Raw genomic sequence first — 13496 nt, 5'->3', positions numbered from 1 at the left:
CAAATTTTTTTACTATTAAATAAATAATTTGCTTCATATGAAAAATTTCTTAATAAAATATTGCAATGGGGGTTCATGTTTCACTCCTTTATAAAATATGTCAATGATCGAATAAATATTGAAAAGTTGACTCTTTATTAATAGGATGCTCATACCAAGTTTGGTGTCTCTAGCATTCCTCATGTTAAAAAAAAAAATTAAAATGTGAATTTCAACCCCCTCCTTTAAGAGGATATATCGCCTCAGGGGTGCAAGTTTCATATAAGGTATATTTACTTCAATCCTCTTATTTTTGCTCTACATTCTGTACACTGGTACTATTTTTTCTACTTCATTTAAAAACACCCTGTATACCTACTGAGGTTGGACTTACTTTGAATATGGCTTTAAGTGAAAATTCGTTGGGAGGAGGAATAAGCAGCATTCCAAAATGGCGAACGAATCTCGGAGTAAGAGGATTTCTTCCACCTCCAGGAGGAGCACAAGCAACAGATATTACAACATCCTTTATTTCTTTCCAGAAGAGTTTCTCCCGATCGAATAGTCCACCAAAGTCCAACAATTGTCTGCAAATTAATAAAATTATTATATTTTACCAATTAAAAAGAAAAACAAAGATATAAATATACTGAATTCGAGAATATTGATGAGAAATATTACGTAATTGAATAAGGAAGTTACATTTACCTTAAAAGTTCAATGGGGGGTTGTGCCCCGTAGGTCTCAAGCTTGGGCATATTGACGTCGTCAACAAAAATAATTACTTTTTTCCCCATCGGAGCACCAAGTAACGTTTTCTTTTTCTTCTCCAGTTTTAATTCGATTATCTCCTGAGTTCTAAAACTGCTGGTTTGTGCAGAGAAATTCATGGTTGCCGGCACAAATTTATTTGTACTGGCGAGTGAATTTAGGGCATCTTTCGCTACGATTGATTTACCAACACCTAAAAAGGTAACAAAAACAATTTTTGCAACTCGAGTAATTTCCGGAATATACCCGTGTCTCCAGTGAGCATAACCGGGTGATTCACGTATATTAGTCTTTCCATAATATATCCGTAACGGACAGTATCTACTGTCGGCACCAACATTTCAAAAAAGGGCAGGGTTTTGTCGTACTGAAACTGTGGTATTATTCTTTGCCAAGGTTCCAGTTTTTTACCTTGAGTGTCCATGTACAGAGACCATAGATCACTTCCAGCTGGCAACCTAAACATTACAAAAATAATTTTTGCTTAAAAATGATATGTGCTCATAATTTTGAGGCACCTTTTGTATATACAATACCTATATTTAAAAAATATACTGAAGACTGAAAATTAGTGTAAAACTGAAAATAAATGGTTTTCGGTCCTTTTTTTCAAATAATTTCCGTTATGTACGTCATTTTGTATCAATTTTTAAATATAAACGATTGGCATATAAACATTTTAAAATCAGTTAATAAAAAGTTTTCCCATATACAGGGTGATTCACAACTTATCCAAAAAATTTGACAATAGATGCGGCACGAGAAATGGAATCAATATCGTAAAAAAAATTTTGTAAAATCCTTATAGTTTCCGAGAAAAAAATTATTGAAGTTGTAGTAGGTACTTTCAAGCATTACATCGCTGGACAACGCTAGCATCATTCGTATACTCATGAAGAGCCACTTGGCCTCAGCGACTCCGAATACTGAAATTCGATATTACAATCGTCGTTGTGATAGTGTTTACAATAGTTTTTTTAGTAGTTAGTGTCAAAAACGGCTTGCGTGTATAGCAACTCGGAGATGATGGATATCGTTTTAATTTATGGTGAAGCAAGAGAACAATTGTGTTATGGTGAAGCAAGACAACATTTGTGTTAGTTCGTTTAAACTGAGTAAGACGGATCCAAATGTGTTTACATGTCGGTGGTAACATCAGCTATGTCAAATTATTTTATTATTTAAAATCACTAATTAATTTTATTAATTAATAATAACAATAGCGACAAAAGCAGTTGAATTGAATAAATGAATGAATTGAATGAAATAGGTGCTATAAAATTATATCTATTTCTTTCCTTGCGAAATTCTTTCAAGTTTTTGTCCGTTTTTATTACACTTTGCCGCCATGCCGGTTGCATTGTTTTACAGTGGATCAGTTTCCAGTGCCGTGCAGAAGTGTATTTTTAAATCATTTTCAAACTGCCCTTTTTGATTTTTTCTTTACAAAATTGTATTTGTAAGAGACCCCTGTACATCCAAAATTTTTTTTGGATAAGTTCTGAATCACCCTGTATAATATTATTACTTACCTTGCATCTGGATAATCATCAAATTGATCCCGCACGTATATCTCAAACTTTTCTCCACTTTCGGCAAGCAAATTCCCTCCAATTCCCCAAACATAGGATAGTATAAAAATTTGGCACAAGAAACACCGAACCTTGCTTTTCTCCCCGATTTTCTCCATCGCCCCGGGCATCGTTAGATAGCTTTCTATCAAAGAGCATATCATTTTCGCTTTACTAACTTCAACCTAGAAACGTTGTTTGTAATCCCTTTTATCGTTAATTTTTAGTCAATGTTAATCTTACCTGATGTATGGAGTATTCGCAATTCTTTTTTAGGAAAATGAAACCTTTTTCAACGGCATATTCAAAAAGCGTGAGCAGGAACTCCTTCATTTCTTGGTTCAATAGGCTTTCGCTAAATGCGTCTAACCAGGACTTTACATATGGAAGCCATTTCAGTTCCTCCGAGTCGACATACACCATACCACACCTATGAGAACATATTACTTACATAGGGTGTTAAAAAAAATAGGTCAAAATGTTAATCGCATGTTCTTTGGGCGATAATAATTGGACTCGCTGTCTAGGACATTTTTCATTTACACTCTTTTTCAATTTAACTTAAGAATACATAATACCGAAGCTACAAGTTATTTTTATGTACAAACTATTTGCTATTGCTTTTTTTGGCCCATAATAATACTCTTAATTAATAATGTGTTTTTAAAAATACTCTACAACTTTTCTTTCAGACTGGCACATTTTTTGTATAAATCTTATATATAAAATTCTCGTGTCACAATGTTCGTTCCCGTACTCCTCCGAAACGGCTGGACCGATTATGATGACCATCTATTTTTCATACCCCTAAATGTTAAGGGTGGTCCACCCCAAAATTTTTTTTTGTTGTTTTTTGGACAAAATTTTATTTTTTTATTTTTTTATGATGTGGCCTTAAAAAATACATACAATCCTAAATTTTCACCCTTCTACCATCAACCCTTATTTTTTAATAGCGATATTAGTAATTCAATAATTTTCAACCCCGGTCGATAACTGATCAATTATCACTTGATCATTTTTTTTATCCCCGCCAGGCGTCGACCGGTGTCACTTCTGACCCAGTAAACAGCACGGAGTAGGGATGAGATCTCTCTCACACAATGAGCCGTTTCTCACTCCCTACAGTTTTCGGCCATTATTATTATTGTTTGTGCATCAACCGTAATAATGACATTTACTATTACTGTTAATAAAAAAAATATACACGATATACACTGAATAACACTAAATATAATGTAGATGGTAGAAGTGAAATTTCTTTATGAAAAATCTACTAAAATAATCCTAGGATTAATTTATACGGCAAAACAACGTTTGCCGGGTCAACCTAGTTTAATTATAAAATTGAATTTGAACAGAGGCTGTAGTAGCTGGCGCCGCAATTTTCCTACGATTACGCCTCAAAAAGATTATATTTTAGATCGAGCACTTGTTTTTTTACACTTTAGTTTTTGAGTCTGTCATCTTAAAAGCCTGTACCTGCTAACAGTTGCTGGCGAAGCTTGGGAGAGATCCTGTACCTCGAAAACCATGTGAACCCAAGGCGTTAATTTAATTCTTTCAGAATTGGCCAGGCATAACATTTTATTGTCATCTAAAACGGTGTTCAGATTTTCTATCCATACAGCATCCACCGGACCATCGCATATGATCCACTGATGATCATCATTTGGCCACTGAAAATGTTGTAATCGATAGTTTGCTCAAAATTTCAGAAGGTTAAACGTTAAATAAGATGTGTGCGTACTTTGTACTCTACTATACAAACATCGGTTTTTCGGAACTAGATTGTGGTGGTTTTTGGAAAAAAATGGAAATTTTTTGTTAACTCCACAACCCTTATCAAATAAGATTAATATTTCTATTTAAAAAAATTCTTCCTTGATAAAAATAATAAGTATCTCAAACTAATAATCATTTATTTTCTTATACAAAGGTGACAACCAACATGTTTTTCTACAGGACATTAAGATATCGGTAAAATATTCTAAGACAAAAGCGTAATAATTTTTTTTATTTAACTGAGTATTTTGCCACACTGAAATGAAAAAATGTTCAATAAATAATCTTTTTCACCAAAAAGGTCAGTTAGAGGGTTACGCAATGTTTACAGAAACATTTGTTTGTTTTTCTGTGACATTTTAAGTAAATCTAAATAACAGTTTTTGCAATATTATAGATTACATTTTCCAAAAATGTAGTAAAAGTAAATAAAAATGTATTCCTCTATTCTCAAATGGATTATAAAATATCCTCCGTATATTTCTAAAGCTCTATCATAAATGAGTAATTCAGAAATATATATTTTTTTAATTTCTAAAGAATACTGGCTATATTTATACAGAGTGTCCCAGAATAACGTGTACAACGGCGGACCACAGATTCGTGGACTAGGCAGATTTAGGCTAATTCACTGAAATCGCTTCATTTAGCCACTTGATGGCCTAAGTTCGTGAAAATTTTTTGAATTTTGTAAATAACTCGAATACGTATTAATCGATTTTGATTATTTTTGGAGTGTGGACTTTTGCTTTCAATCTACACATTTTGGTGTTATACAGAGTGTTTTTTAAAACCTGCAACTCCTACAAAATTGTTGTATGGTGATAATATCCGTTTATAACTTTTTCCTCTTTCGGGCAATAATGACAACTATTTTTTTTCTGATAGGTGATACGATTTGGAAGTTTTTGGGCCCCTTGTAGAATTTTGATTAAATGAGCGGTTTGGGTACAAAAAAATATTTTTTAAATTTCTACATTATCGTGCCACCCATATTATGGTAGTTAACAAAGTGTTAGTAGGCACTGATTTTGTAGGTTGACTGTAATTTCAATCTGCTCTTTAACTTATTGTACCTAATTCTTAGTGAGTGAGTGAGTGTTTACGACGATGAGATATACCACCTGTTACTTCATTTTTCGATTTGGATACACAGACATACGACGAATTAGAATTATTTACGTGCGTAATTTTATTCAAAAAATTAGAAAAAACAATCAAACACAACGCACTGATAGCATTAATATTAACCCTGTTATTCTACCCAATAGACTGAATGGCGAATTTTGTTTAGAATTTTTGCAAAACACTTTACCCGAGTTATTTATTGGAAGGTGTGCCGTTATTACTCAGAGCTAACATGTTGTTTATGCATGATGGAGCTCCACCACATTTCACTGTCAATGTCTGGCAGTATCTGAACCAAAGATTCCCTCGGCAATGGATCGGTAGAGTAGATAATGTTCCTGTTAACTGGCCTGTTAGTTCATCAGACTTAACACCTTGCGACTATTATTTTTGGGGTACTTTGAAAACAACAGTGTATGCTCCTACATCTAACAGTGAAGAAGAGTTGTGGGGACATATCCAAATTGCCATAAATATTTTAAAAAATTGCCCTCAAGAACTGCAAAGTATCCTTTAACTTTCTTCGCCGATTTAACCTATATTGTAGAAACAACGGTGGTCATTTTGAACAGTTTTTATAATAAGTTGTACTAAATCTAATAACATCAACTGTATTACTTTTATCTCCAGCATTTTTTATTGTATTTGTTTTTACTAATTATCTCTATAAAATTAGGTATGTTGTAAATAATTCGTTGTATGTGTGTATCCATATTGAAGTAACATGTGGTATATCTTATCGTAGTAAACACTTTTAAGTATTGGCAGGTACTATGACTTAAAGATCAAACTAAAATTACAGTCAACTTACAAAATCAGTGCCTACTAGCACTTAAGTATTGTAATATGGGTGCTAAGATAATGTAGACATTTGAAAAATATTTTTTTGTACCCAAACCGCTCTAATCAACATTCTACAAGAGGCCCAAAAACATCCAAAAGGTATCACCTATCAAATAAAAAATAGTTGTCATTATAGCCCGAAAGAGGAAAAGGTTATGAACAGATATAAACGCCATAAATCAATTTTGTTTAACACCAAAATGTGTAGATTGAAAGCAAAAGTCTACACCCCAAAGATTATCAAAATCGATCAATAAGTATTCGAGTTATTTACAAAAGCGATTTCGGATATAGGTGAATTAGCCTAGATCTGTCTATTTTGTCCACGAATCTGTGGTCTTCCGTTGTACACTTTATTCTGGGACACTTATATATTTTGATTTCTCTTGAGATTATTGTACCTATTTATGAATATTTCAGAAATTATAAATTCACTACCCTCATAAAATAATTAAAAAATTGATTTAAAGAGCAAACGAAATGACTTACCGTAACTGCAGTTCTCATCATAATTCCCATCAAGCCATCTCTCCATTCCAAAGTAAACGGATTTACTTCACCATACAGTTCACCGGCTGTAACAGCCTTAGGGTTCATAATATATGTTCGAACTGGTTTGAAGTAAGGACCTTCGACTCCATCAGTATGCATTTTGGTCAGCGTTTTATTCAAAGTCTAAAAATTATACAAATATTTTAGTAATTTCATAATACAGACGCTTAGACATTTTTGCCAACGGCTGGAATTTTTTTTAACAATTATTGTTAAAAATTTAAGTAAGTAATTATGTATGTATGTCGGAAGGTGGTGGAATTGTTTTTCCACCGCGGCACTTAGGCCTTATTAGGCCCCTTGTACACCCTCCTTCATTACTCGAGTACTTTTCTTCAAACCATCCTATTTATTACACGGGTGGCTTGGTGGCAAAGCCTTGTACAGTTTATGTATGGTCTTGAGTTACAGAGATTTTCTTTGCTCTGTTCTCATTACCATTTATAGGGGACCACACGCATGCAGCAAATGTTGGGCGACCCAGGTCTCTGGTAGGTTGCCACAGCCACGTCCCCGAGCCTGCCTTAGGTCACCCATCCAAATTCCAGCCTGCGTCCGTGATGCTTGCCTCGGCAGATCGAAATCCTTCGGCCAAGACACCCGGCTAGGCGGTCCCCTATCTACTAATTAACTAAGATGTAAAAAAAAAATCAAAAAATGCTGGAAGCAAAGTGATAATGAATAATTTCATTCAAAATTTATCACCCAAAATAAAATTTGGTCATTCTGATATGAATTTGATGAGTCAAAAACTGTTGTGCAAAATTGGATATAATTAATACAATAATATTACTGCCTCTGTTAGGTAATTGGAGCAAAATTGTACAGGGTGAGTCAACGCTGTGGCAACGTTAATTTATAACTAGAATATGATTGAAGCAAAATATTTCAAAATAGGTTCAGCTGAGGGAGGGGGACAAGAAATACACATTTTAAAAATAATTTGACGTATTCAGGATGATTCGTTTTCGGAGGGCTGACCAAAGTTGTATTTTTTTAATGGGACTCCCTGTATTTTACATGGAATTATGCAACTTTTTCGTAATAGATACTATGTTCCAAAAATGAGTCGTTTCCCAGATACTAATATTTTAATATGACAAATGGTATTTTCGGCGTTACACTTGATCCTTGCTGATATACTCGTTTTTTTTAAATACAATCTAAGCAATCCTCACACATATTGTACTAGGTTCACCGTAAATTCTGAAGTGTTTATAATAATTGTCATACAGAGTGTTCACAAAATCGTACCAAATGTTATCTTTTTCAAAGATAAAAATTTTATTATTATAGCCCAATCAGTTGGCGCTCAAGGAGGTGGTTGCCTATGAAGTTTTAGGGGAGTTTTGAAAATTGGTATATTTATAGATTTTGACGTATTCTTTCCGAATTTTTACTTTCTCACCTCTTTTTTTTTCGGAAGAGTTTTCCAGCTTCAACAATGCTTTCCGGGTCAGCATTTGGGCTTTTAAATACCCGGACGAGCTCGTTTAAATCTCGGTTCTTTCGGAGTATATTGGCACATTTTATTTTCCCTTGATTGAAGAGTGCCGATGTTGTATCACAGCCACTGAAGGCGTGCAAGAATAGGATGTTATCTGCGGCTGTTTTATCCATGATAATTTCTGTTGAATATATTCGTTGCAAAATTGTTCCTTTTCCTGGTTTCTGAACAAATATGTTTGAACGCGTAGATAGAGCCGTCAAAAGAATAAAAAGATCTACATCTTCGTCGATAACTATAACGGAATCAAATGTAGATGAAATGCTGATTGCCGTATTGAAGCCATAGTAGGTCGGGTTTTCAATACGTGGAAATATCGTCGAAAAACTGTTTTGGAGCGCCATTTTTCCAATATGGCGGCTACTTCCGGAAAAAAAAAGAGATGGCAAAGTAAAAATTCGGAAGAGCACGTCAAAATCTATAAATATACCAATTTTCAAAACTCCCCTAAAACTTCATAGGCCAACTGATTGGATTATAATAATAAGTGTTACAGTTCCTCATATTTTACGTTATTTTTCACAATTTTTAAATTTTTTATGAAAATTTCCTAGAGAGGCATTGATATGTCAGTGAAACAAAGGAAATGTTTGTAACTGTCAATAGTTTTTCTATGATTCAAAAAGCTATGCTTAATTAATGAATATTGTTTGTATGGTTTTGTCGTTACTTGTTTGTAATGAATTTCTCGAGAAAAGAATCCGAGCCTATCTTGATGAAATTTATCCTAATAGATGGATTGGTCGAGGTTGGCCAATGTCATGGCCTCCTAGATCGTGTGACCTTACATCACTCGACTTTTTTTTTGGGGACTTGTAAAATACGGGTATATAGAGAGCCACCAATGACTCGTGATGAAATGATAAATAGAATAAGACAAATTTGTCTTGATATTACACCAGAAATGTTAAATGACGTTCACATTGATATTGTTCGCTGAATTAACTTGTGTATTCGAGAAAGAGGAAATATTTTTGAACATCTATTGTTACACTTAATAAAACTTTGTTTTATCAATAAATATATATTTTGCTATCATATAAAATATGTCTCGTTCACTAAAAATTCAATAAGAATAAGAAAGCTGCAAAATTTAGAATCATTGTTCTTTTCTGCAAAAAGTAAAGATACATTTTAAGCAATGCTTTTTTGTTTCAAATCTTGAGCCCTAGTATGTCGACGCTATTTATGGTAGAAAAATGAAAAATAAAGAAACTGCGAAAAATATCGTAAAATATGAGGAACTGATATATAACAATGAAAGTTGTAAATTTTGAGGTATTTCACATCTCGTTTAAAAATAAAGGAGTTCCATTTGAAAAAAAAAATTTTGCTTTTGTAAAAAGATAACATTTGTTACTAATTTGTGAACACCTGTATGACATTTATAAACTGACCACTTCAGAATTTACGGTGAACCTAGTGTGACGATTGCTTAGATTGTACCTCAAAAAACGAGTATATCATCAACGATCTAGTGTAACGCCGAAAATGTCATTTTTTATTTTAAGATATTAATATCTCGGAAATGGCTGATTTTTGACAAATAGTACCTATTACAAAAAAGTTGCGTAATTACATGTAAAATATGAGTATAAATATCTGCTCAAATACAGGGTATTCCATTTAAAAAATACAACTTTGGTCAGCCCTCCAAAAACGAATCACCCTGTATAAGTGAAAGTATTTTTAGAATGTGCGTTTCTTGCCACCTCCCCCTCCACACGAACCTATTTTGAAAAATTTTACCTCAATTATATTCTAGCGATAAATCAACTTTACCACAGCATTGGCTCACCCTGTATATATTATTTCTTAATAATAACAATAATATCTCCTCATTCTAAGAATTAGCCCATAAGTCGGAGACTTGTGCGGGAGAGGAGGCGACATATTATTATTAGGCAGGCCGCATTTGCGCCCAGGAACGACTTATGTCGGTAGGCCCTAACCACCATTCAGTGCAGGAATGAGCGAAATCTGGAAAACCTCATTAATTAGGGGGGTGGTCAAATGTCAACCTGTGTCAATCTCTCACATTGACCCAAGCCAAGATTGTTCCACCCTACCACCTGCACACAGGATGCCAATCCTCCGTACAAGCATAGCTAATCTACGGTCTACCGGCCGCGGGAATCGAACCCGGGCAGAAATTTGCACACGATTAAAGGACTGACGCCTTAATAGTCCAAGCATTATAGAGAAATGCTTACAGAAATTATTACCTGGACAAAAAAAATATGACCGTATAGAAAATTAAATTCTAAATTGAGTTTCTTGCTCTTTAAACTCGATCCAATATGGCGAACATGGTTAAAAAAAATCGCAAAGTTGAAAAAAACGGTTTTTCTAAAATAACTAAAAAAATATAGCACGGATTGAAAAATTTTAAATGAGAAAGTTGTAGGTTTTAAAAAGATCTATCGACTGATTTTTTGAAAGTATCGATTGCTTTGTTACTTTTCGAGATATATCGAAAAAACCGTTAAAAATCTTCTCTTTTCTCTTCTTCTATAACTCGTTTACATTTACGTGCCCATATTTGCTATTTACTGCAAGCATAGCCCGCGGCAAGCCAAAAAAGTACATTTTTGAAAAATTTAAAAATATTAATTATTTTTCGAGATATATCGATTTTTTGAAAAAAAGGCGCTCTCGAAAATTGGCTAGATCTTCTCAGCGGATAGCCCTACAGTAACGATTTTCGGTTTATTTTCTTCGTAAAGAGTTATATTATCATGCTGTTAAAAAATGTTGACGATTTTATTAATTTTAAGGATCAAAAAATGACTGAAAAAGTTGCACTTTTTTTGGGTATGTTTTTTTCAAATAACTATTTCAATTTTTATTATTTTTTTGTACTTAATCTGGGGTAGCTAAACACGAATATTATAGCATTTTCGCCTTAGAAGCAAAATAGACCCGTAAATGTTTAGTTTTCTTTCTTTAAAAGTCATTTTCATAAAATAAAAATTGAAATAGTAATTTGAAAAAAACATACCCAAAAAAGTGCAACTTATTCAAAGTCATTTTTTGATCCTTAAAATTAATAAAATCGTCAACATTTTTTAACAGCATGATAATATAACTCTTTACGAAGAAAATAAACCGAAAATCGTTACTGTAGGGCTATCCGCTGAGAAGATCTAGCCAATTTTCGAGAGCGCCTTTTTTTCAAAAAATCGATATATCTCGAAAAATAATTAATATTTTTAAATTTTTCAAAAATGTACTTTTTTGGCTTGCCGTGGGCTATGCTTGCAGTAAATAGCAAATATGGGCACGTAAATGTAAACGAGTTATAGAAGAAGAGAAAAGAGAAGATTTTTAACGGTTTTTTCGATATATCTCGAAAAGTAACAAAGCAATCGATACTTTCAAAAAATCAGTCGATAGATCTTTTTAAAACCTACAACTTTCTCATTTAAAATTTTTCAATCCGTGCTATATTTTTTTAGTTATTTTAGAAAAACCGTTTTTTTAACTTTGCGATTTTTTTTAACCATGTTCGCCATATTGGATTGAGTTTAAAGAACAAGAAACTCAATTTAAAATTTAATTTTCTATACGGTCATATTTTTTTTGTCCAGGTAATAATTTCTGCAAATTTAACATTAATCCGTGACAGAATGCTTGGACTATAAACCGTGCGGCTATCGACCGATATCTTAGTTTGAGATTATTTAAAAAAATACGAAATTCCTGATATTTATTAATCATTTTCTGGTTTATTAGAAAAAGTATATGAAGACTTTAAGGGCTATTTTTGTTCCTCTATTTGAATGTGGAATCAGATTTTTATCAAAATATTTCGTATTTCAGCAACAGTTTACTTTTTTTGATACAAATTTATTAATATTCCCCACTATTGTACTCTTTATTTCCTTTAAAATCAAATCAAAACGTGTTAAATTTTTTTTTCTATTTTTTTTTTAGAGGCTTCATAGGGCTTGAGCCCTGGGCCCACTCCAAGCAAAAATTGTAGCTATGCCCATGCATTTAAGTGTCCAATGATGTATATAATGTTATGTTTAATAGTGACATTTTAATTTTTTAATTTAATTTGAAATACTGTACAATAGTTTTTAGCGAAACTTACATTTAAAATGGAAGTTTTGCCTCCGCCTGTCGGTCCCACTAACATCACCCCCCAACGAACGACCATCGTTTCATAAAGTTGAATGACTTTGTTGATCATGCACTCCTCCGTCTGCAAGCCTGCTTCGATCATACAGTCGATAATTGCTTTTTGAAATATCCCGTAGTCAGGTACTGGCAGTTCAACGCCAGGAAACAAGTCCCCAAGGATTCCCTAGAGAAGTATCGGTATTATTTTCACAGACAAGTTTATGAAAACATCTGCCTCAAATATTTTTAACTAACTTTAAATAGAACGGCATCATCCGACAAAAACTTGGGCAGATTGCTATCCCTTAGGGCGCATATAAGAACCACGTCCTCGTTGCGGTCAGGATTAGCCCTCTTCAAGGAACCAGCCATTACAAGGACACTCTTGACGGCACGCATTCCGAAATCATAGTGGTCTTGTTGAGAAAGTTGTTCGCTGCATAATTTGTACATTTGCACCATTTTCTGGGATAGTATCTTAGACGACTCGAATCCTTCCGAGTACAAAATCACTTCAGCTATCAATGCTGAAATGTATAAATAAATGTGAGGAATACAAAAAGAACTTTCATCCTAAAATGTTTCTAGCACAGTCAGATACAATGTTGTTGTTGTTAACTGTAACACATGTAGTCGAACCAAATTACACTTGGATAAAAAAAAATTGTTACCTGGACTTTTATAAGTGGAAATGGTAAAAGGGCTTATAATAAACCTAAAAAAATAAATGCGTGAGCATGAGTGGCGGAGGGTCGATTTGGGGGTTGAAAAGTTGTGAAAAATTGTATCATTGTCATTTCTGGCGAAAGTTGACGTCAAACAAAAAAGTATCCAATACAAAAGTTGTAGATCATGCAAAAATCTACAACTTTTGTAGAGGCCACTTTTAAGAGAAACTCAAAATTTCCGAGAAAAATACGAAAAATAGGTTTTTTTTCTTTTTTTTTTTCGTTTTTTATTTCTCATTTCCGCAAAAATAATTTAATTTTGACGAAACTTGGCGAAAGTATACCTTTCTGTGTCTTAAATAACCACATTTTTTTTAGATAAGAAAATCAAGAAGTTTCCGAGATATTATTTTTTCCTGTTTTTTTTTTTAAAGAAAAATTCTACTTAGAAAAATCATCGTGCAGAGTTCTGCCGGTGATAATTTTTTTCGTTTTGACATATACTTTGTGGTGAAATAAAAAAATCTGTAATCACAGTTCAAAAACATGCTCAAAATGCAAAAA

At 33.2% G+C, this 13496-nt stretch overlaps 1 protein-coding gene across 1 annotated transcript in view; it reads right to left on the bottom strand.

The window, feature by feature from the left end:
* The window catches only part of LOC108909229 (dynein heavy chain 6, axonemal), a 110894-nt gene that overhangs the window by 50666 nt on the left and 46732 nt on the right, over positions 1-13496 (bottom strand). Inside the window, exons 23-31 of the mRNA XM_018713489.1 lie at positions 12520-12791; positions 12236-12448; positions 6567-6752; positions 3804-4000; positions 2565-2751; positions 2283-2506; positions 997-1208; positions 688-943; positions 374-566 (exon numbers count right to left, since the gene is read on the bottom strand). Coding sequence (XP_018569005.1) covers positions 374-566; positions 688-943; positions 997-1208; positions 2283-2506; positions 2565-2751; positions 3804-4000; positions 6567-6752; positions 12236-12448; positions 12520-12791 — 1940 coding nt within the window. The remainder of the gene's footprint in view (positions 1-373; positions 567-687; positions 944-996; positions 1209-2282; positions 2507-2564; positions 2752-3803; positions 4001-6566; positions 6753-12235; positions 12449-12519; positions 12792-13496) is intronic.

Source organism: Anoplophora glabripennis, unplaced genomic scaffold (genome assembly GCF_000390285.2).
Source record: "Anoplophora glabripennis isolate ALB-LARVAE unplaced genomic scaffold, Agla_2.0 scaffold453, whole genome shotgun sequence".
NCBI lineage: Eukaryota > Metazoa > Arthropoda > Insecta > Coleoptera > Cerambycidae > Anoplophora > Anoplophora glabripennis.
This window is presented reverse-complemented; position numbering and strand designations above follow the sequence as displayed.